We start from the raw sequence: 22,186 nt of genomic DNA, 5'->3' as shown, positions 1-22,186 counted from the left end.
TAAAGTGTATTGCAGCGACACTGTGCGGTGCCTTTTAAACGTCACAGGTTTCAGACATCGAGACATGTGGCCGAGACGTTCTTAAATGTATAACGAGTTAGCAGTGCAATCTATCCGGCTATGTCCAGGTTCTCGTCTAGCTTTGGAGACTAACCAATACACGGAAATAAGTGGGACAACAAAAAATAAACAACCAGGCCAATTTTATAGCTATTGATTTAGCTTCGGGTAAGTCAACAAACACTTAGCTAGCTAACCAATTTAGCAAGCAAAAGTATCGTTAGCAAAAAAATATATATCGTTAGCTGCTAGCTAGGTAGCTGTTATCGTGGCAAATATAGCGTCTGTACTGTAGGCCAGACCAGTCTCGTTAGCCAATCAAGTTGAATAATTAACTAACTAGCTATGAACATGTTTCTTGTTACTGACCTAAATACAATAAATACAAATACGTTGTTACTAGCCAGCTAACGTTAGCTAACAGCTGACTAGCCTATATCAACCAAAAGTAGTGAGGTAAATTAGCTGACTAGCGCCTGATCATGACCCTCTTGTTACCGTTATCTGAATTGCAAACTAGCCAGCTAACGCTAGCTAGTTAACTTGGTTATCAAACTAGTAAAAAGAACAAGTAGCTAGTTAACCAGCGAAACAAGTTAGTGTACTTTTGAGGGGGACTAGTACACACTTCTAATATATAAGTTGAAGGGTCGTGTTCCATCACACATGGGCCACATCAAAGTTTAACGTCAGCGACCGCAGGGCATTTCATAATGTTTACTAAGTTAAATGGTAACTTACGTGATAGCTAGCTGCGAGGTATTTGGTTAGTTAGCTGGACAGAAAATCAAATACAAGACCACAACTCTCCAAATTTACTAAATGGTAGGAAGCTAGCTAACTAGCTGGTAAATGTAAAGAATCCAAGATGGCATTGGACGATAGAACATGGCTAGTTAACGTTTAGTTATTTTGACATGGTAGAGAGTGTTGGCTTCAGTGACCAGTGTAACCCATTTAATTTGAATCTTTTTGCCTCTGTCCAGGCCTGCCTGTATTTTAGTCAGAGCTGACAGACTGGCTAAGCAAGGCCTTTTGTGGTACCCTTGCCACTGTGGTAAACCCGTTTGCTCTGGCTTTCACTGGACGGTGTTGTTTTGCTTCCTGATTCAGAGGTTAAACGCGGAAGACACATTTAAGTTGAATGCATTCAGCTGTACAAACTTTCCCGTTGCTCCACTCACCAAGCAGACGTTGACTTATCAACTGGCTATGTACACTTTGTGACAGTATATATTTTTTGTGTTTTTTTAAGTTAATTTAACCTTTATTTAAGCAGGTAGGACAGTTGTGAACAAGTTCTCATTTACAACTGCGACCTGGCCAATATAAAGCAAAGCAGTGCGACAAAAACAACAACACAGTTACACATGGGATAAACAAACGTACAGTCAATAACACAATATAAAAATATACATACAGTTTGTGCAAGTGTAGTAAGGTTAGGGAGGTAAGGCAATAAATAGGCCATAGTAGTGAAATAATTACAATTTAGCATTAGCACTGGAGTGATAGATGTGCAGATGATGATGTGCAAGTAGAGATACTGGTGTGCAAAAGAGCAAAAATAAATAACAATATGATGATGGGTGGGCTATTTACAGTTGGGCAGTGTACAGGTGCAGTGATCAGTAAGCTGCTCTGACAGCTGATGCTTAAAGTTAGTGAGGGAGACATAAGTCTTCAGCTTCAGTGATTTTTGCAATTTGTTCCAGTCATTGGCAGCAGAGAACTGGAAGGAAAGGCGGCCAAAACAGGAGTTGGATTTGGGGATGAGCAGTGAAATATACCAGCTGGAGTGCGTGCTACAGGTGGGTGCTGCTATGGTGACCAGTGAGCTGAGATAAGGCGGATCTATACCTAGCAAAGACTTACGGAAGACCTGGAGCCGAATATGAAGTGAGGGCCAGCCAACGAGAGCATACAGGTTGCAGTGGTGGGTAGTAGATGGGGCTTTGGTGACAAAACGGATGGCACTGTGATAGACTACATCCAGTTTGCTGAGTAGAGTGTTGGAGACTATTTTGTAAATGACTGCTGAAGTCATGGATATGTAGGATAGTCAGTTTTACAAGGGTATGTTTGGCAGCATGAGTGAAGTAGGCTTTGTTGCCAAATAGGAAGCCGATTCTAGATTTAATTTTGGATTGGAGATGCTTAATGTGAGTCTGGAAGGAGACACCTAGATATTTGTAGTTGTCCACATATTCTAAGTCAGAACCGTCCCGAGTAGTGATGCTCGTCGGGCGGGCGGGTGCGGGCAGCAATCGGTTGAAGAGCATGCATTTAGTTTTACTAGCCTTTAAGAGCAGGTGGAGGCCACGGAAGGAGTGTTGTAATGGCATTGAAGCTCGTCTGGAGGTTTGTTAACCCAGTGTCCAAAGAAGGGCCAGATGTGTACAGAATGGTGTCATCTGCGTAGAGGTGGATCAGAGAATCACCAGCCGTAAGAGTGACATCATTGATGAATACAGAGAAAAGAGTCTGCCCGAGAATTGAACCCTGTGGCATAGAGGTCAACCGATTGATTGGAATGGCCGATTTCAAGTTTTCATAACAATCGGAAATCTGTATTTGTGGACGCCGATTTTCGATGATTTAAAATAAAAAATACATGTTTTTTTTATACCTTTTATTTAACTAGGCAAGTCAGTTAGGAACACATTCTTATTTTCAATGACTGCCTAGGAACTTTGGGTTAACTGCCTTGTTCAGGGGCAGAACGACAGATTTTCACCTTGTCAGCTGAGGGGTTCCAATCTTGCAACCGCACAGTTAACTAGTCCAACGCTCTAACCATTGCACTCCATGAGTAGCCTGCATGTTACGTGAATGCAGTAGAAGCAAAGGTAAATTGCTAGGTAGCATTAAACTTATCTTATAAAAAACAATCAATCATAATCACTAGTTATAACTACTAATCCAGTTTAGCAGGCAATATTAACCAGGTGAAATTGTAATTTCTCTTGCGTATATGCAACAGTTTGGGCTGCCTGGCTCATTGTAAACTAATTTGCCAGAATTTTACATAATTATGACATTACTTGAAGGTTGTGCAATGTAACAAGAATATTTAGACTGATGGATGCCACCCGTTAGATAAAATACCGAACAGTCCTGTATTATTTCATAATAAATGTTGTGTTTTCGAAATGATAGTTTCCGGATTCGATCATATTAATGACCAAAGGCTCGTATTTCTATGTGTTATTATGTTATAATTAAGTCTGATTTGATAGAGCAGTCTGACTGAGCAGCAGCAGGCCTGTAAATCATTGTGATACAGGGAGTCCCATACGGAGGCGCTCATTTGGCCCAGCATTGTCCGGGGTAGGCCGTCATTTGTAAATAAGAATTTGCTCTTAACTGACCTGCCTAGTTAAATTCATAGAAATAAATAATGGAATGGAACACGCTCAAGAAAAAACTAATTGCTTATGCTAACTCTAGATGCAGAAACAAATAATGCTTTAGTGAAACATTCCTGAACTTGCTGCAAATGATGTACAAAACACCAAATGTCAGAATACGGTTAAATGGTGCATTATTCTCTAGAGTTCCCACGGCTATGGATGAAGTAAAACAATAGTGTTGTATCTGGATACAAACTAAATACTGGGAAATCAGAATGAATTACTATCAACCAGATCAACCAATATCCCAAGACATCAAAACTAAGTTTAAACTTAAATGGGATCCAAATAAACTGAAATACTTATTTATTACTATCCCCCAAGACTTGACTTTGCAATTCTGGGAAACCAGTTAAACAGGACCTACCTACAAATATGTACATTGGTGCCTTTTAACAATAACAGGAAGAATTTAAACTTGTACAATTAATGTCCTCCCAATATTTGTTATTCCTGTTCCAGAATCTATCAAAAACTATTACTCCAAACAGTTTTAAACAGTGGGATAAACTCCTGAGTAAATCCATATGGAGAGGATTAACAGTCTGTGTCCAACTTCAAACAATGTAAATAAGCAGGGGGACTAGCTTTACCAAACCTAATTAATTATTATATAGCTGACCAACTCAAATATTTTTTTGTTTGGATAAACCCGGCATCAACAGCTAAATGGAATCCACCAAATGGAAAAACTATAAGTGCAACTATATTTATGAGGACAATCAATGCACACACTCGGAAGATAGAAAATACCTGTATAAATAACACTATAAAGATCTGGACAAAGATCACCAAAATAAAAGACATCTAAACAGACCTGATCTACCTGCGAGAAATTGTAATGGACGGTGACTTTAAGCCAAATATGATTGATGATGCATTTAAATTATGGGCTGACCGGGTATCATTAGATGTTCACAGACAATGGGATAGATACATTTGAGTACCTATATAAAAAGAAATACAACCCCCCAGAAATCAATTTTACAATTACTTACAAGTGAGAAGTTCTTACTAAAGCAGTGAGACCTGAAAAGAAAACAGAGAACATCGCTGGGTTCGTCGATAGTATGTCGGCCGTTCGGACGCTACAGACGTTTTCGTGAGACGACAGATTTTTGGGATGTCTCATGGTCTGACAAACACAGCTATAGCTCCGGCCACCTTCCACCGCAGATGCGGAAGGCCGACATAGTCGGATGCGGTGGATTGCGACGCAGGCCATGCAAATATACTGATATCTCTAGTTTAAACAGACAGGTGTGTCAATAGACTCTTAAGGTTTAAGATGTCCATTGTGTAAATAATGCATTAAAGTCTATGGAAAACTTGCTTCACTTTGGTTACACACACATCTCAAGTTCAATGTAATTAAATGATGGCAATGTGACTGGGTTGTTAACAAGAATCTCTCATACATTTTTATTTCCAGGGGTCATCTGGTCATTAGGGACAAAGCAACAGTGCCAAAGATGACGGGTGAATCGGGAAATGGTAAGTAACTGCCAGCCAGTCATCATGAAAAAGATCTTTCAGTGGGCTTTGGCACCATGGTTTAATTTAAACGTCTCTACCCTCAAGTTTGTTCTTGAATGACAAGCTGTTGTGCCACCTCTCTCTGGTTGTTAGATGGACAGACTCCAGAGGGAGACCCGGAGCCGGAAGAGGCGGAGCGGTGTCCTATCTGTCTGGGCGCCCTGGGCCGCTGTGTCCTGGCCATGCCCGACAGCTGCTGCCATGTATTCTGCCTCAGCTGCCTCCTCAGATGGGCAGAGGTAAGCACCATGTACTGTCCTACCCCCTAGACACATCACTCTCATTGGCAACAGATAGTTGTCTATTGTGATAAGCCATGGTCTTACTCCCGGTGAGGCTCAGGAGACGATACATGGCTAAAATGTGTTGGACTGATGTTTTTTTTGTTGTTTAAGTTGCAGGCAGTTCCATCCTGCCCAGTGGACAGGCAGCCTTTCAATGTTGTCTACAAACGTGACGCTGTGCTTGGATGTGTGACGGTAAGCAGGGGTTTCTCCGCTGGCTCTACCTTCTATGTTTCACGATTTATAAATGGCATACACAAGCTATATTATAACTTTAGTCACTATGCAGGGATAATTTATGTGCTGTGACTTCAGTTGTGATGTGAATCTCAGGTTCCTGTGAAGAAGAGAGTCAGCCAATCAGAGCCAGAGAAGTGTGGCTGCACAGACCCAGAAGCCAGTGGCTGTTTGTTAAAGTGAGTAGAGGTCTTGCGTTAGTGAAAAGGTTGCCCTGCTGCAGAGTTAACCTGACAAAGACCCTTTGTGGTCGAAACGTTGTCTTTAAACTTGGGGAGCATTCAAACAGTGTGCAGCTTAATGGCAGTCACTTTGCGGTGCATTATTATATTCATTTTTTACCACGTTTTTATTTGTTTTGTCATTCTGTTGGAGGTGGGAGTTACAGGTACAATATACATGTTAATTTACACACTTAGTTTATACCACATGTATCTGTACTCTAAAGGATAATAACACTAAGAAATACATACAGAGAAATTATTATATTGATCACACAGGATTTTGTAGTAATACAATTGGTATGTAAAAGAATTCTGCTTAATCTTGTCAATAAATTAAGTTCTGTCTTGACTTTGGAAATAGTAATAGGTACCTGGTCTGAAAAAAAGGGTTGTTTGAAATGCAGTTAACATTTCCCATGATGATTTTTGTGATTTATTCAGCCGAGATGCAAATGCAGTTGCATTATTTTTTTATAAAACCTTTAATTGCATTCCATAGAATTCTGGCATTTGTAGTTGGCAGTAGTAAACGTGATGATCAGACAAGCTCATGGGGCGGCAAGGTAGGCTAGTGGTTAGAGTGTTGGACTAGTAACCGGAAGGTTGCAAGTTCAAACCCCCGAGCTGTCATGGTACAAATCTGTCGTTCTGCCCCTGAACAGGCAGTTAACCCACTGTTCCTAGGCCGTCATTGAAAATAAGAATTTGTTCTTAACTGACTTGCCTAGTTAAATAAAGTTAAAATAGATAAATAAATACATTGTTACTTTAAAGCCTTATTCTAAAATGTATTAACTTTTTACTTTTTAAACTTTTTTCCTCATCAATCTTCACACAATACCCCATAATGACAAAGCAATGGGTTTAGACATTTTTACTAAAAATAACAAACTGATATCACATTTGCATAATTATTCAGACCTTTTACTTTGTTTAAGCACTTTTGGCAGCAATTACAGCATCGAGTCTTATTGGGTATGATGATAAAAGCTTGGCACACCTGTATTTGGGGGAGTTTCTCCCATTCTTCTCTGCAGATCCTCTCAAGTTCTGTTGGGTTGGATGGGAGAGCATTGCTACACAGCTATTTTCAGGTCTCTCCAGAGATGTTGGATCGGGTTCAAGTCCAGGCTCTGGCTGGGTCACTCAAGGACATTCAGAGACTTGTCCCGAAGCCACTTCTGCGTTGTTTTGGCTGTGTTCTTAGGGTCATTGTCCTGTTGGAAGGTGAACCTTCCCCAGTCTGAGGTTCTGAGTGCTCTGGAGCAGGTTTATATCAAGGATCTCTGTACTTTGCTCAGATCTTGACTGGTATTCCAGTCCTTGCCACTGAAAAACATCCCCACAGCATGATGCTGCCAACAGACGTGACGCTTGCCATTCAGGCCAAATAGTTTAATCTTGGTTTCATCAGACCAGAGAATCTTGTTTCTCATGGTCTGAGAGGCTTTAGAAGCCTTTGGGCAAGCTCCAAGCAGGCTGTCATTTGCCTATTTTTCCTGAGGGGCTTCCGTTTGACCACTACCATAAAGGCCTGATTGTTGGAGTGTTGCAGAGATGGTTGTCCTTCTGGAAGGTTCTCCCATCTCCACAGAGGAACTATAGAACTCTGTCAGAGTGACCATTGGGTTCTTGGTCATCTCCCTGACCAAGTCCCTTCTCTCCTAATTACTCAGTTTGGTCGGGCAGACAGCTCTAGGAAGAGTCTTGGTGGTTCCAAGCTTCTTCCATTAAAGAATGATGGAGCCAACTTTATTTTTGGGGACTTTCAATGCTGCAGAAATGTTTTGGTATCCTTCCTCAGATCTGTGCCTCGACACAATCCTGTCTTGTTGCTCCTTCGAACTCATGGCTTGGTTTTTGCTCTGACATGGACTGTCAATTGTGGGACCTTATGTAGACAGGTGTGTGTCTTTCCAAATCATGTTCAGTCAATTGAATTTACCACGGGTGGACTCCAATCAATTTGATGAAATATCAAGAATAATCCATGGAAACATGATGCGCCTGAGCTCAATTTAGTCATATAGCAAATGGTCTGAATAAAAACTTCTAAAAACCTGTTTTCGCTTTGTCATTACGGGTATTGTGTGTAGATTGATATGGGGGGGAAATAATTTAGTCAATTTTAGGAGACTGTAACATAACAAAATGTGTAAAAAGTCAAGGGGTCTGAATATTTTCTGAAGGCATTACGTCGAATTTCTATTTTCTTAATTTTAGAAAATAAAGGTGTAGATAAGAGAGAAATCGAGTACTCTGAGTAGAAAGTGCACTCTTGCTTTAGGAGTATGTGCTCACCGGGCATCAATGAGGTTGTAATCAGAGAGTATATGTTGGAGAGCCTTGGTTGTGTGTGGATTGTAGTTGGTCTTTATTAGATCTGTCCCAAAAACTAGTTGGATTTCAGTTAATTCTAACAATAGGCTGTTCAGAGAATCAAAAAACTTGGGATCAAACAAAGGTGGAGCATACATATAAATAAAGGCAATTTTATTTACATTATGGATACATTTAAGGAAAGGGATTCTGCCGTCTTGGTCTTCGCCTTAACCAAGATGGTGATTTTGAGTTTGTATTAATATGATTACACCTTTAGGGCTGATGGAAAAGCAGCCAGTTTCTACAAATGGTTCTGTATTCTATCTGCATGCCTTTGGAGTAGGTGTATTTCTTGGAGCGTTGCTATATCAATATGGATTCTTGCTAGGATATCAAGACAGCTGGAACATTTGATTAAGTGAGCAGTGCAAGAGATTAATTTAGCAGTTTTAATTGCAAGTCGAGGGCAGAGGTAATTTCAGCACAAACAATCTCTTGCATAGAAGCAGCCAACTCTTTCTGTTGTCGGGTGTCTTTCTGCTCCCACCTTTTATTTTTTTTTTTTTTTTATTTCACCTTGATTTAAGGCCACTTGAGAGCACTTGGCATCCTGGCCAAGATAAAGCAAAGCAGTGCGACAAAAACAACAACAAAGAGTTACACATGGGATAAACCAATGTAGTCAATAACACAGTAGAAAAAGTCTATGTACAGTGTGTGCGAATGTAGAAGAGTAGGGACGTAAGGCAATAAATAGGCCATAGAGGTGAAATAATTACAATTTAGCATTAACACAGGAAGGATAGATGTGCAGATGATGATGTGCAAGTATAGATACTGGGGTGCAAAAGAGTAAAAATAACAATATGGGGATGAGGTAGTTGGGTGTGCTATTTACAGATTGGCTGTGTACAAGTACAGTGATCGGTAAGCTGCTCTGACAGCTGATGCTTAAAGTTAGAGAGGGAGACATAAGTCTCCAGCTTCATTGATTTTTGCCATTTGTTCCAGTCATTGGCAGCAGAGAACTGGAAGGAAAGGTGGCAAAAACAGGAGTTGGCTTTGGGGATGACCAGTGAAATATACCTGCTGGAGCGCATGCTACAGGTGGGTGTTGCTATGGTGACCAGTGAGCTGACATAAGGCGGGCTTAACCTAGCAAAGACTTATTGATGACCTTGAGCCAGTGGGTTTGGCGACGAATATGTAGTGAGGGCCAGCCAACGAGAGCATACAGGTCGCATGGTGGGTAGTAAATGGGGCTTTGGTGACAAAACGGATGATACTGTGATGGACTACATTCAGTTTGCTGAGTAGAGTGTTGGAGGCTATTTTGTAAATGACTGCTGAAGTCAAGGATATGTAGGATAGTCAGTTTTACGAGGGTATGTTTGGCAGCATGAGTGAAGGAGGCTTTGATGCAAAATAGGAAGCCAATTCTAGATTTAATTTTGGATTGAAGATGCTTAATGTGAGTCTGGAAGGAGATTTTACAGTCTAACCAGACACCTAGATATTTGTAGTTGTCCACATATTCTAAGTCAGAACCTTCCCGTGTAGTGATGCTAGTCGGGCGGGCGGGTGCGGGCAGCAATCTGTTGAAGAGCATGCAGTTTTAGTTTTACTAGCATTTAAGAGCAGTTGGAGGCCACGGAAGGAGTGTTGTATGGCATTGAATCTCTTGAGGTTTGTTAGCACATTGTCCAAAGAAGGGCCAGATGTATACAGAATGATGTTGTCTACGTAGATGCTGATCAGAGAATCACCAGCCGCAAGAGCGACATCATTGATATATACAGAGAAAAGAGTCTGCCGAGAATTTAACCCTGTGGTACCCCCATAGAGACTGCCAGAGATCCGGACAACAGGCCTTCCCGATTTGACACACTGAACTCTATCTGAGAAGTAGTTGGTGAACCAGGCGAGGCAGTCATTTGAGAAGCCAAGGCTATTGAGTCTGCCGATAAGAATGAGGTGATTGACAGAGTCGAAAGCCTTGGCCAGGTCGATGAAGACGGCTGCATGGCGGTTATGATATCGTTTAGGACCTTGAGCGTGGCTGAGGTGCACCCATGACCAGCTCAGAAACCAGATTGCATAGCGGAGAAGGTACGGTGGTATTCGAAATGGTCGGTGATCTGTTTGTTAACTTGACTTTCAAAGATTTTAGAAAGGCAGGGCAGGATGGATATAGGTCAATAACAGTTTGGGTCTAGAGTGTCTCCCCCTTTGAAAAGGGGGGTGACCGCGGCAGCTTTCCAATCTTTGGGGATCTCAGACGATACGAAAGAGAGGTTGAACAGGCTAGGCTAGTAATAGGGGTTGCATGAATTTCGGCGGATAATTTTAGAAAGAGAGGGTCCATATTGTCTAGTCCAGCTAATTTGTAGTGATTCAGATTTTGCAACTCTTTCAGAACATCAGCTATCCGGATTTGGGTGAAGGAGAAGCAGGGGAGGCTTGGACAAGTTGCTGCAGAGGTTGCTGAGCTGTTGGCTGGGGTAGGGGTAGCCAGGTGGAAAGCATGGCCAGCTGTAGAAAAATGCTTATTGAAATTATCGAATTTCGTAGATTTATCAGTGGTGACAGTGTTTTCTAGCCTCAGTGCAGTGGCCACCTGTTAGTTGTTCTCCACCTTAATATGGTGTTATATGTTAACAATTATTTTTAAAATATACTCCATGGCCAATTTATTACGTACACCCATCTAGTACTGGGTCGGACCCCCCTTTGCCTCCAGTTCAGCTGGAAATCTTCGTGGCATGGAAACGTTGCTCAATTTCTATCAAGAGACCTTATGTGTGCCAGGAAAATAGTCCCCAGGAGTTGTGTATTCCGAGATGCCATTCTTCACACCACTGTTGTACTGCGCTGTTATTTGCCTGTTTGTGGCCTGCATGTTAGCCTGCACGATTCTTGCCATTCTCCCTTGACCCGCTAATCAACAAGCTGTTTTTGCCCACAGGACCTGTCACTGACTGGATGTGTTTTGTTTGTCGCACCATCCTTTGTAAACCATAGACACCAGGGTTCGCCAACTGGCGGTCCCCCCCCCCCACACACACACACACAGTTCTCTTAGCACAAAAATGTAAACAAGGTTTGAAATGATTATGTTTAGTCAAATATCTGTTAGGGATTCTTGCAGTTAATTTGCAGTCTACAAGTTCCGGCCCCCTGTTCTGGCCCCCTGACCATCCGGTCAATAAAAAAAATTGTCCTGTGGCTGAATCTAGTCTCCTTTTATGACAAATGTTTTTGTTGTTGTTAAGGAAACAAGGAGGAAGATGGAGGAGAACGAAGACTGATAGGACATCAGAAGCCAAAGTCAAAGGCCTTATTCGGAAATGTATGTGTCTCCTCGCATAAATCCTCTTTCCCTCATTTGTTGGCATTTTATTCATGAGGTGTAACAAGATAAATTGTTTTCCCCAGGCAGCGATGATGACCCCTCTGTGTTGAGCAAGAAGAAGGTTAGTAATTTCAGACCCCTTGTAGGGGCATCTATTTCATAATAAATATGTATGGTTCTTGCAAGATTTTATGGGTTTAGAGTCCAACTGTCCAGATATGTAATGCATGCGATGCAACTAAGAAACAAAAGTTTCACACTACATACGCACACACGCATACCAACACAAACACACATACAGTGCATTCGTTAAGTATTCACACCCCTTGTCTTTTTCCACATTTTGTTACATTCCAGCCTTAGTCTAAAATGGATTAAATAAATTGTTTTCCTCAATCTACATCCAATACCCCATAATGACAAAGCGTAAACAGGTTTAGACTATTTTGTGTGTGTGTGTGTGTGTGTGTGTGTGTGTGTGTGTGTGTGTGTGTGTGTGTGTGTGTGTGTGTGTGTGTGTGTGTGTGTGTGTGTGTGTGTGTGTGTGTGTGTGTGTGTGTGTGTGTGTGTGTGTGTGTGTGTGTGTGTGTGTGTGTGTGTGTGTGTGTGTGTGTGTGAACATACCTTATTTACATAAGTATTAAGACACTTTGCTATGAGACTCGAAATTGAGCTCCGGTGCATCTTGTTTCTACAACTTAATTGGAATCCACCTGTGGTAGATTCAATTGATGGGACATGATTTGGAAAGGCACAAACCTGGTCATACAGTTGACAGTGCATGTCAGAGCAAAAAGCAAGCCGTGAGGTCGAAGGAATTGTCCGTAGAGCTCCGAGACAGGATTGTGTCGAGGCACAGATCTGGGGAAGGGTACCTTAACATTTCTGCAGCATTGAAGGTTCCCAAGAACACAGTGGCCTCCATTCTTAAATGGAAAAAGTTTGGAACCACATATACTCTTCCTAGGGAGGTGACCAAGAACCCAATGGTCACTCTAATAGAGCTCTAGAGTTCCTCTGTGGAGATGGGAGAACCTTCCAGAAGGACAACCATCTCTGCAGCACTCCACCAATCAGGCCTTTATGGTAGAGTGGCCAAACAGAAGCCACTCCTCAGTAAAAAGGCACATGACAGCCTGCTTGGAGTTTGCAAAAAGACTCAGCCTGTGAGAAACAAGATCATCTGGTCTGATCAAGATTGAACACTTCGCCCAGAATGCCAAGCAGGAAACCTGCTTTATCCCTACCGTGAAGCATGGTGGTAGCATCATGCTGTGGGGATGTTTTTCAGCGGCAGGGACTGGGAGACTAGTCAGGATGGAGGGAAAGGTGAACAGAACAAAGTACAGAGCGATCCTTGATGAAAACCTGCTCAGGCCCTCAGAATGTGGCAATAGTTCAGCTTCAAACAGGACAACAACCCTAAGCATACAGCCAAGACAACGTAGGAGTGCATTCGGGACAGGTCTCGATGGGGTGGCAGGGTAGCCTAGTGGTTAGAGCGTTGGACTAGTAACCGAAAGGTTGCAAGTTCGAATTCCCGAGCTGACAAGGTACAAATCTGTCGTTCTGCCCCTGAACAGGCAGTTAACCCACTGTTCCTAGGCCGTCATTGAAAATAAGAATTTGTTCTTAACTGACTTGCCTAGTAAAATAAAGGTAAAATAAAAATAAAAAATGTCCTTGAGTGGCCCAGCCAGAACCCGATCCAACATCTCTGGAGAGACCTGAAAATAGCTGTGCAGCGAAGCTCTCCATCCAACCTCACAGAGCTTGAGAGATTCTGCATAGCAGAATACAGGTGTGCCAAGCTTGTAGCGTAATACCCAATAAGACTCAAGGCTGTAATCGCTGCCAAAAGTGCTTCAGCAAAGTCTTGAGTAAAGGGTCTGAATACTAATGGAAATATATTTCAGTTATATTTACATTTGCCGTAATGTCTAAGCCTGTTTTTGCTTCGTCATTATGGGTGTGTGTGTGTGTGTGTGTGGATTGAGGGGGGGAAAAACTAATCAATTTTAGAATAAGGCTGTAACGTAACAAAATGTGGTGAAAGTCGAGGGGCCTGAATACTTTCTGAATGCACTGTACATAGACATTACACATGCCTACTCACATACTCACACATCATTTGCTGCTGCTACTCTTTATTTATTTATTTTGTATTCCTCTTGTGTTACTACTTTGTTTAAACTCTGCATTGTTAGGGAAGGCCTAGTAAACAAGCATTTCACTGTAAAATCTAAACCAGTTGTATCCGGCACATTTGACATTACATTTGATTTTAGATTTCCCATGTTCGTATTTGCTCAGCCAAGAGTTTTCGATAATACTCTGACATAGAATAAGTAGTATCAACGTGGCCCCCTGTCCTCATAGGCCCATTTGTTCCCACTGGGTGCTTGTCTGGTATTTGCAACAGCCAAGCCTCCTTCTGAACGGTTTTCTCTCTTTTCCAGGTGAGAGGACCTCTGTGCTCTTGGTCTGCGGCCCAGACAGGCACAGCAATGGCGACTATGACACAGTGCATGTGAGTAGGCCACTTTGTTAACGTTTTGATTTGCAGCTCACCGAGCAGAGACACAGTAACTACTTCTTATGGTACTTCACAATTTGTTGGAAACCCTGTTCTAATCATCATTGTCCTAACAAAGTTGAAATAGAAAGAGTGGATCTATCTCAAGTTAATGTTTTTGACTTAAAAAAAGACAACCAGTGAAAGATGTCCTTTTTCTGTGTGTATATTGTGTCCTTTGTCTACTCTGCAGTGCAGAACCCCTTTGGGTGCCCGAGGAGGAGCCTGAGGATGACTGTAAACAGTGTAGCCGCAAAACACAGGACTGCCCATTTCTGCCTTTTGCTGTACCCGTTCCTGCCAGTGGCAACTCGAGGTGAGTTGGTCCACACACAATGAATGTATGTAGATGGAGTGTGTGTATATACACTGCTCAAAAAAATAAAGGGAACACTAAAATAACACATCCTAGATCTGAATGAATGAAATATTCTTATTAAATACTTTTTTCTTTACATAGTTGAATGTGCTGACAACAAATCACACAAAAATTATCAATGGAAATAAAATGTATCAACCCATGGAGGTCTGGATTTGGAGTCACACTCAAAGTTAAAGTGGAAAACCACACTACAGGCTGATCCAACTTTGATGTAATGTCCTTAAAACAAGTCAAAATGAGGCTCAGTAGTGTGTGTGGGCCTCCACGTGCCTGTATGACCTCCCTACAACGCCTGGGCATGCTTCTGGTGAGGTGGAGGATGGTCTCCTGAGGGATCTCCTCCCAGACCTGGACTAAAGCATCCGCCAACTCCTGGACAGTCTGTGGTGCAGCGTGGCGTTGGTGGATGGAGCGAGACATGATGTCCCAGATGTGCTCAATTGGATTCAGGACTGGGGAACGGGCGGGACAGTCCATAGCATCAATGCCTTCCTCTTGCAGGAACTGCTGACACACTCCAGCCACATGAGGTCTAGCATTGTCTTGCATTAGGAGGAACCCAGGGCCAACCGCACCAGCATATGGTCTCGCAAGGAGTCTGAGGATCTCATCTCGGAACCTAATGGCAGTCAGGCTACCTCTAGCAAGCACGTGGAGGGCTGTGCGGCCCCCCAAAGAAATGCCACCCCACACCATGACTGAGCCACCGCCAAACCGGTCATGCTGGAGGATGTTGCAGCCAGCAGAACATTATCCACGGCTTCTCCAGACTCTGTCACGTCTGTCACATGTGCTCAGTGTGAACCTGCTTTCATCTGTGAAGAGCATAGGGTGCCAGTGGCGAATTTGCCAATCTTGGTGTTCTCTGGCAAATGCCAAACGTCCTGCACGGTGTTGGGCTGTAAAGCACAACCCCCACCTGTGGACGTCGGGCCCTCATACCACCCTCATGGAGTCTGTTTCTGACTGTTTGAGCAGACACATGCACATTTGTGGCCTGCTGGAGGTCATTGTGCAGGGCTCTGGCAGTGCTCCTCCTGCACCTCCTTGCACAAAGGCGGAGGTAGCGGTCCTGCTGCTGGGTTGTTGCCCTCCTACGGCCTCCTCCACGTCTCCTGATGTACTGGCATGTCTCCTGGTAGCGCCTCCATGCTCTGGACACTACGCTGACAGACACAGCAAACCTTCTTGCCACAGCTCGCATTGATGTTCCATCCTGGATGAGCTGCACTACCTGAGCCACTTGTGTGGGTTGTAGACTCTGTCTCGTGCTACCACTAGAGTGAAAGCACCGCCAGCATTCAAAAGTAACCAAAACATCAGCCAGGAAGCATAGGAACTGAGAAGTGGTCTGTGGTCACCACCTGCAGAACCACTCCTTTATTGGGGGTGTCTTGCTAATTGCCTATAATTTCTACCTGCTGTCTATTCCATTTGAACAACAGCATGTAAAATGTATTGTCAATCAGTGTTGCTTCCTAAGTGGACAGTTTGATTTCACAGAAGTGTGATTGACTTGGAGTTACATTGTGTTGTTTAAGTGTTCCCTTTATTTTTTGGAGCAGTGTATTATATAGGTTGTAGGGTGAGTTAAATACCCTGTGCAAGGTGATAGTTTTTCAATAGAAACAGTGATTTTTAAGTGTGTTTTTGTGAGGAGTGAAGCTCTGATCTGATATTTCCCTCCCAGGCAGTTGTTCCATCCCTCTGAGTGGAGTAGCAGCCCCTTTCCTCTGAGACCCCTCTCACCGTTCTCTACTACTGCTTCACCTCTCGGCTCGGGGCATTTTGGTGAGTCCTGCTTTGAAATGCTTATCAACCATTTAGTGAGTCTGGTCAAAGGAACCCTCTTGGATTTTGCCCCGCCCCGCCCCCACCCTCCCAAAACCTGCTATAAATGTTAGCTTGAATCACAGAGTTTGAATGAGATCACGCAAGGTGACTGGACTGTAAGTTACTTTGCTACAAAAAGCTACATTGTGGCAGTAAGATACTTTTTCTGCATAATTTCCATCATGTGTGTGGGTTGTGCAGTACCCTGGCATCAGGAGTTCAGTTTTGTGAAGGCACCAAAACCAATCCTTTTAATCCATAGGTTATGCCTAATTTTATGCTACATAAGACCATTGTTAAGTTTCTCACAATACTTCTAAAATTCATGATTATGTCTCATCATAGTCTTTCAGGGAAGAGTTTGCGCAGTCACCTGCCCCAAAGGAGAGGAGAAGAAGGGCACCTGTGGATCTGGCTCCAAAGGCCCCTCCAAACAGACAGAGGCCCTGACGACTAGGCGCTCTGGCCGCCACAGCAGGGCTGAGGAACAAGCTCCTACACAAGACCCTGCATCTTCGCAGTCCCACTCTTCAGATTCCGACACTTCCACAAACCCACCCACAAAAGCGGGCAAAAGCACCGCAGCCGCTGGTAAGAGGAAAGGCAAACGGGCAGCTCAGCGAAAGCCCAGCGCCAAGAGGAAAGCCCCAGCTAGAAAAAAGGCCTCCAAAGTCGTTCTCAGTAGCCCAACAGGAAGTGAGGAAGAAGAGGAAGCCAAAGAGGAGGAGGAATTAGAACAGCAGAGGAAAGAGGTAGAGGAAAGGGAGCAGCTCTCAGACACTGCAGTGAGCCCACAGGCTGTGCAGCGCACCTCCAGCCCTACCGAGGAGGAAGGCCGTCCCGAACCTTCTGCTTGTGATGCTCTGAAGGACCAGCCATGCGAAGGTGACGATCTTTCTGAGGAAGAGAATTGTGGGAAGGAGGATGGTGAGGAAGAGGACCAGAAATCACCGTCGTCAGATGTAGAGCTGAATACCTCTGGGCTCTCCCACGACAGGGACCAAGGTGCAGGGGAGAAACACCCGGACCAAATAGAAGATCCAGAGAAAAGCAACTCACCCACCTCTTCCAACTCACCAGAGAGACCATTGGAGAGCCCCCAGTCTGGGCAGTCAGGACAACTTGGGGAGGAAGATGCTGACGCTGTGGAAGCCACTGCCAATCCAACAGAAGTGAAATCAGATGATGAAGCCTCAGTGGAGGAGGAGAAAGCAGAGGCCTCTCCCTGCCCTACTGCAGAGCCTGAATCTTGCGCTGGCTCTACACGTTGTGACTCTCCAGATGGGAATGCGTCCCAGAAAGTTTCAGGTGCCTCAGAAGCAAAAGTGTCCGAGGAGGACAGGCATGATCCAAAGGATGTCAAAAATGAAAAACCAGCAGCCGGCAGCAAAGAGGATGGTCTGTCTGAGGATGACACAGAAGCAATACCGATAGACTGTGATTCACCCAGCAGTGAGTGCAGCACCAACCTGGCCTCTGATCCACCAAAAGAGACTGAAAGTGCAGCTCACGAGTCTACAACCCAGGCCCCGGAAGACAAGAGGAATGGCAGCAGGCAGGAGCGGGAGAGCTCGGTCGGAGAGGAAAAGGTAGAGGAAAGGAAGAATGGCAGGCAGCGCAAGTCACGCTTCCACTCTGCTGCCACCACTTGGTCTCCCAAGAGAGAGTCGAAGCAGGACTCGTCGAGGAGGTCGCGTTCCAGATCTCGGGAGCGCAACAAGGAGCGCCAGGCCTCGGGCAGCCCCCCCTCCAGCCGCAGCAGGGAACGGGACGCGGAGAGGGACGCCCCCAGGATGGGCCGTAGCCGTGACCATAGCCGTGAGAGGAAAAACAGGAAGCGCTCTAAGAGTCGTTCCAGATCTAGTTCCAGGTCCAGAAACAGGTCCTACCGAAGAGGGGCGTCCCCGGAACGCCCGGACTCAGGGGGCCAGTCACCACGGAAGAGGAATCGCTGGACTGGAGATGGATGGAGGGCTGGGCCGGGTAGCGACTCCTCTCGAAGGAATTTCCCAGAGAGGCCGGCCAGAGACACGGGCCGCTCTGAAAACGGTGGCTTTACAGAGGTTTCCCCCAGCAGGGAAAATCCTGACTGGGTTATGGAGAAGGCGCGTGCTGACACAGAGGCCAGGGTGACAAGTGGCCCTCGCTGGGAAGATAAAAGCTGGTGCGGAGATCGTGGACGAGGCACAGGACGAGGCCGGGGCGCCTACGGAACCTCCAACCAACAGGGGGAGCAGGCAGAAAACCGCTGGCAGCCCAGAAACACATTCTCAGGGACCTCAAACAATTCAGGGAGCGACGCATATAGCCGATTCAACGAGAACCGTGGTGGCCGCAGGAAGGAGCCTGAGATGGGTGAATCGATGATGGACCGCTCCGGCTGGTCATCAGCTTCCAGCTGGGCTGTGCGGAGGACACTCCCGGCAGATGTGCAGAACTATTACTCCAGGAGAGATCGAGGGGGAGGTGCAGGCTCTGGCAGCTGGAGCAGGCAGGAGGAGACGTCAACAGCAGGTCAGAACCCTTAGATTGTGTAACATGGCGTGTATGCACTCATTACTGTTACTAGTTTCACTGTGCATATCGAAATGGTATTGCTGATGCCTGTTGCGCAGTTGATGTGGATCCGACTTCTGCCACCAATGTAAAATGTAATAAAAGGCCGGACGTACATTAGGTAATCTAATATTATTCTTGATATTTGTTTTTATCTATTCAGACCCAGCTCAGAGTGAGACCAATGCCCAAGGAGAAGCTCAACCTGCCCTGAACGTCATGCCTCCCCAACTGAACGTCCTGCATTACCCAATGGGCCCGCGAGGCCCACCTGTCAGCCTGCAACCACCCCCCTTCGGGATGCCTCCTCAGGTCCCCATGCACCACCACTCCTCAGTGCCTCTCCTGCAGGTCCCTGTGACAGCTGCCCAGGGCCTCCCGCCACCACCTCCACCACCACCTCCCATGCAGCAGGGCAGCATGACGGCCATACAGGCAGATAGCCGCACAACACAGGTAAGGACAGGAGAATTTTGTATCCTTTGTCAAAATATAATCTTCTGGACCCAATCAATGTTTGAGTATTTTCACTTCTCACATACTTAATTCAATAATAATAATAATAATAATAATTCAATCAACTGTAGATAGTGTATTTCCGGGATAGCACTTTCAGAAGTGTGTTGTATTTGCATAGTAGTGTGTCCCGGTTGGAGGGAATTGTCCCCCTGAATACCTCCATGTCTCTTTCCCAGATGATGAGCAGCATGGCAGGCCATGGCAAAGCCCCCTTCATGCCCGCCATGACCAAAGTAGGTGGTGCCACCACAGCCCAGGCCCACAGCATGGCCATGCCATCCTCTACCACCCAGCACAGCAGGGCTGCCCCCCCAGACAGCTCCAAGAAAGAAAAGGTAATGTCACCGCCACTAATAACAACCACAGCACCAGACAATGTTCTCAATATTCTCAAGTGGCTTCCTATACTTTCTGTTTTGTATATACTGTGGAGAGCTACTTTGCTAAATTTGTGTTTGCATTCTGACCCAGATAATTAATGATCCTTTTATTAGATTAGAACTAGATTTCTTAACTTGATATCTGCTTTGGAAACAACAGATCCATGAGAGAGCTGTCAATGAAGTGAAAGCAGCCATGAAACCCTACTACCAAAACAAGGACATCACCAAGGACGAGTACAAGGAGATTGTACGCAAAGCTGTTGAAAAAGTGAGTGGTTATAAACATCCAGTAACATTTTGACATTGGTATTTGAGTTTAGCTTTTAGGTGTATTAAAACTGCTTAGTTTTCAGGAGTACAAAAACTACTTAGCTTTTAGTAGTATTATAAATACGTAGCTTTTAGTAGTATTATAAATACGTAGCTTTTAAGAGTATTAAAATACTTAGCTTTTAAGAGTATTAAAAATACTTAGCTTTTAAGAGTATTAAAAATACTTAGCTTTTAGGAGTACACTTAGATTCTAGTAGTATAAAAAAGACTTCACTTTTAGAAGTATAAAAAAATACTTAGCTTTAAGGAGTATTAAAAATAAGATAAAATAAGATAAGATAAATCATAGGGTGTCCAACAAATCAAAACAGTCTGTTTGGAATTTTTTGATTTGCTGAGGGCATTTTACATTTCAGGTCTGCCACAGCAAGAGTGGAGAGGTGAACTCTGGGAAAGTGGCAAACTTGGTGAAGGCCTACGTGGACAAATACAAACACGCTCGCAAGAAATGAACCCTGACATCTGCTGAGGGGGAAACGGTCGCAGCCCATCTGCTTAAGTGCAATTTCTACCAGGTGTAACAGCCTCCCGGCTGACAGACTGGAGCCCGACTTTTGATATCTCTTACCTTGAATGAAGATTTTTCTATAGATTTCATATTTTGTTTAGAAATAATCCAATCGGAAACTGTAGTGTGAGAAGACCGTTATTTCAAGCAGATCTTGTGGCTTGGGAACTACTATGAGATAGATGCCCAGAGTAGCTGGAGCAGTAAGGTTAGCACCTGTTCTCTGGTGAGATGGACATGGTGCTATGGGTAGTACAGAGCAGAGCACCCTCTCGTGGAGCCAGCTGGTATGATGAATTTCTCCTTCTCCACCGGGGACCTCCAAATTACTTCTTAGTTAAAAAGTATTGTCATTGTTTCTCATTTTGTTTTTGTTTTATAAATATTATATTATGATCATTCTGGAGGAAGCCTAGGTAATAGTGCATTGCCTTTATGACTGTCTAGGCTGCATCACACGTGCAGCCCAATTCTGATATTTTTCCACTAATTGGTATTTTGACCAATCAGATCAGTGCTGGAAAAGATCTGATTGGTTAAAAGACCAATTAGTGGGAAAAATATCAGAATGCATCCTAAGTCGTCACAGCTCAAAGCTTGTAGACTGGATATGTCTTTGAGTGTAATTGTATCAGGGACTTCATTGGTTGAGAGTTGGAGATGAGTTGTCCAATCAGCAGTGAATTTGTAGCGTAAGGTATGGGTCTGGCAGATCAGGTGAAAACGGCCATGTCCCTTACTTGTTAAATGTGCTGCGAAATAACCAGAGATCAATGAAATAAATGAGCTGCTTCATGTCTGGCTATGTGTGTATGTTTGTGGTCAATCATGGAAAAGTTATTGACCTCATCCATCAATTTAACATCAGAATTTCTATTTTGTAAAGGTCCAATGCAGCTGTTTTTCTCTATCAAATCATTTCTGGGTAACTATTAAGTACTTTACTGTGGTTGTTTAACAAAAAATGTTTTTAAGAAAATATACATAAATAGCTTATTGGCAAAGAGCAATTTCTCAATCAAGAATTTAACTAGGACTGTCTGGGAAGAGGTCTGTGTGAGGAGGGGAAAACTGAAAGGTAGCTGTAATTAGCAGGCCAAAACTCCATTCCACCAAAATAGACTGAAATTTCAGGTTCTTTTCAAACCGCTGTTAACACTAAAAGGGAATCATAATTTTTCAGTTTCACAGGACAGACATATTTTGTTATGGTCATGAAGACCCACTTTGCCAATGTTTCACACAAGTAGTCGAATGTTAACTTGAAAATGTGCTTCACTATTTTCACCAGTAGGGCGAGCCTTTGTCAACACCATCTCAGGTTTTTTTTTTATAAACCCACCATTTCATAAAAAAGATTTGAACATAGTTAACATGACAATCCACAGAACTTTGGCAATCAGGGCCTTTTCCAGCTATAAGCGACATAAACGGTCGCTTAGGTTGGGGTCTCATCCAGTAAAAATTGTAGAATACACCAGGTGAATTTTTGAAAATTGGTTGTGCATCCGCTGTTTTTCTCTTATGATGCACCAGGTTTCCATCCAACCTTTTTATGCGAGTAAAGTACATGTCGGATAAAACATACCATGACAAGCCTGATGGAAATAACATTTTACGGTCAACTTTCCAAATGTTGACAAAGAATACACTGGACAAGATGGGATCT

General features: G+C 43.9%; 1 protein-coding gene across 2 annotated transcripts; it reads left to right on the top strand.

Annotated features, from left to right (window-relative positions):
- Window positions 1–19: 19 nt before the first annotated feature.
- LOC123994416 (protein SCAF11-like) lies at window positions 20–21,312 on the top strand. Of its 2 annotated transcripts, XM_046296952.1 has the most exons (16): window positions 20–228; window positions 1,776–1,871; window positions 4,906–4,967; window positions 5,103–5,248; window positions 5,405–5,488; window positions 5,627–5,709; window positions 11,349–11,425; window positions 11,512–11,549; window positions 13,888–13,958; window positions 14,197–14,319; window positions 16,076–16,176; window positions 16,564–18,732; window positions 18,938–19,230; window positions 19,470–19,628; window positions 19,834–19,944; window positions 20,366–21,312. In XM_046296952.1, exons 3-16 carry the CDS (start codon window positions 4,946–4,948, stop codon window positions 20,459–20,461), a joined length of 3,573 nt encoding a protein of 1,190 aa, XP_046152908.1. In that variant the 5' UTR covers window positions 20–228; window positions 1,776–1,871; window positions 4,906–4,945; the 3' UTR covers window positions 20,462–21,312. The 2 variants fall into 2 exon arrangements, with proteins under 2 accessions (XP_046152908.1, XP_046152909.1); XM_046296953.1 differs by lacking the exon at window positions 1,776–1,871.
- Window positions 21,313–22,186: the final 874 nt, after the last annotated feature.

The sequence above is a fragment of the Oncorhynchus gorbuscha genome, linkage group LG14 (genome assembly GCF_021184085.1).
Source record: "Oncorhynchus gorbuscha isolate QuinsamMale2020 ecotype Even-year linkage group LG14, OgorEven_v1.0, whole genome shotgun sequence".
In the NCBI taxonomy this organism is placed as follows: domain Eukaryota; kingdom Metazoa; phylum Chordata; class Actinopteri; order Salmoniformes; family Salmonidae; genus Oncorhynchus; species Oncorhynchus gorbuscha.
Note: the sequence above shows the minus strand (reverse complement) of the source record. Positions and strands in the feature narration are given on the sequence as shown.

Bases quoted from the DNA above. Each gene is read 5' to 3' on its own strand.
- LOC123994416 (XM_046296953.1), top strand. From the start codon at position 4,946: ATGACGGGTGAATCGGGAAATG. The intron at 13,959-14,196 runs GTGAGTAGGCCA...TCTACTCTGCAG, and splicing joins GCGACTATGACACAGTGCAT to TGCAGAACCCCTTTGGGTGC. The intron at 14,320-16,075 runs GTGAGTTGGTCC...TTTCCCTCCCAG, and splicing joins CCTGCCAGTGGCAACTCGAG to GCAGTTGTTCCATCCCTCTG.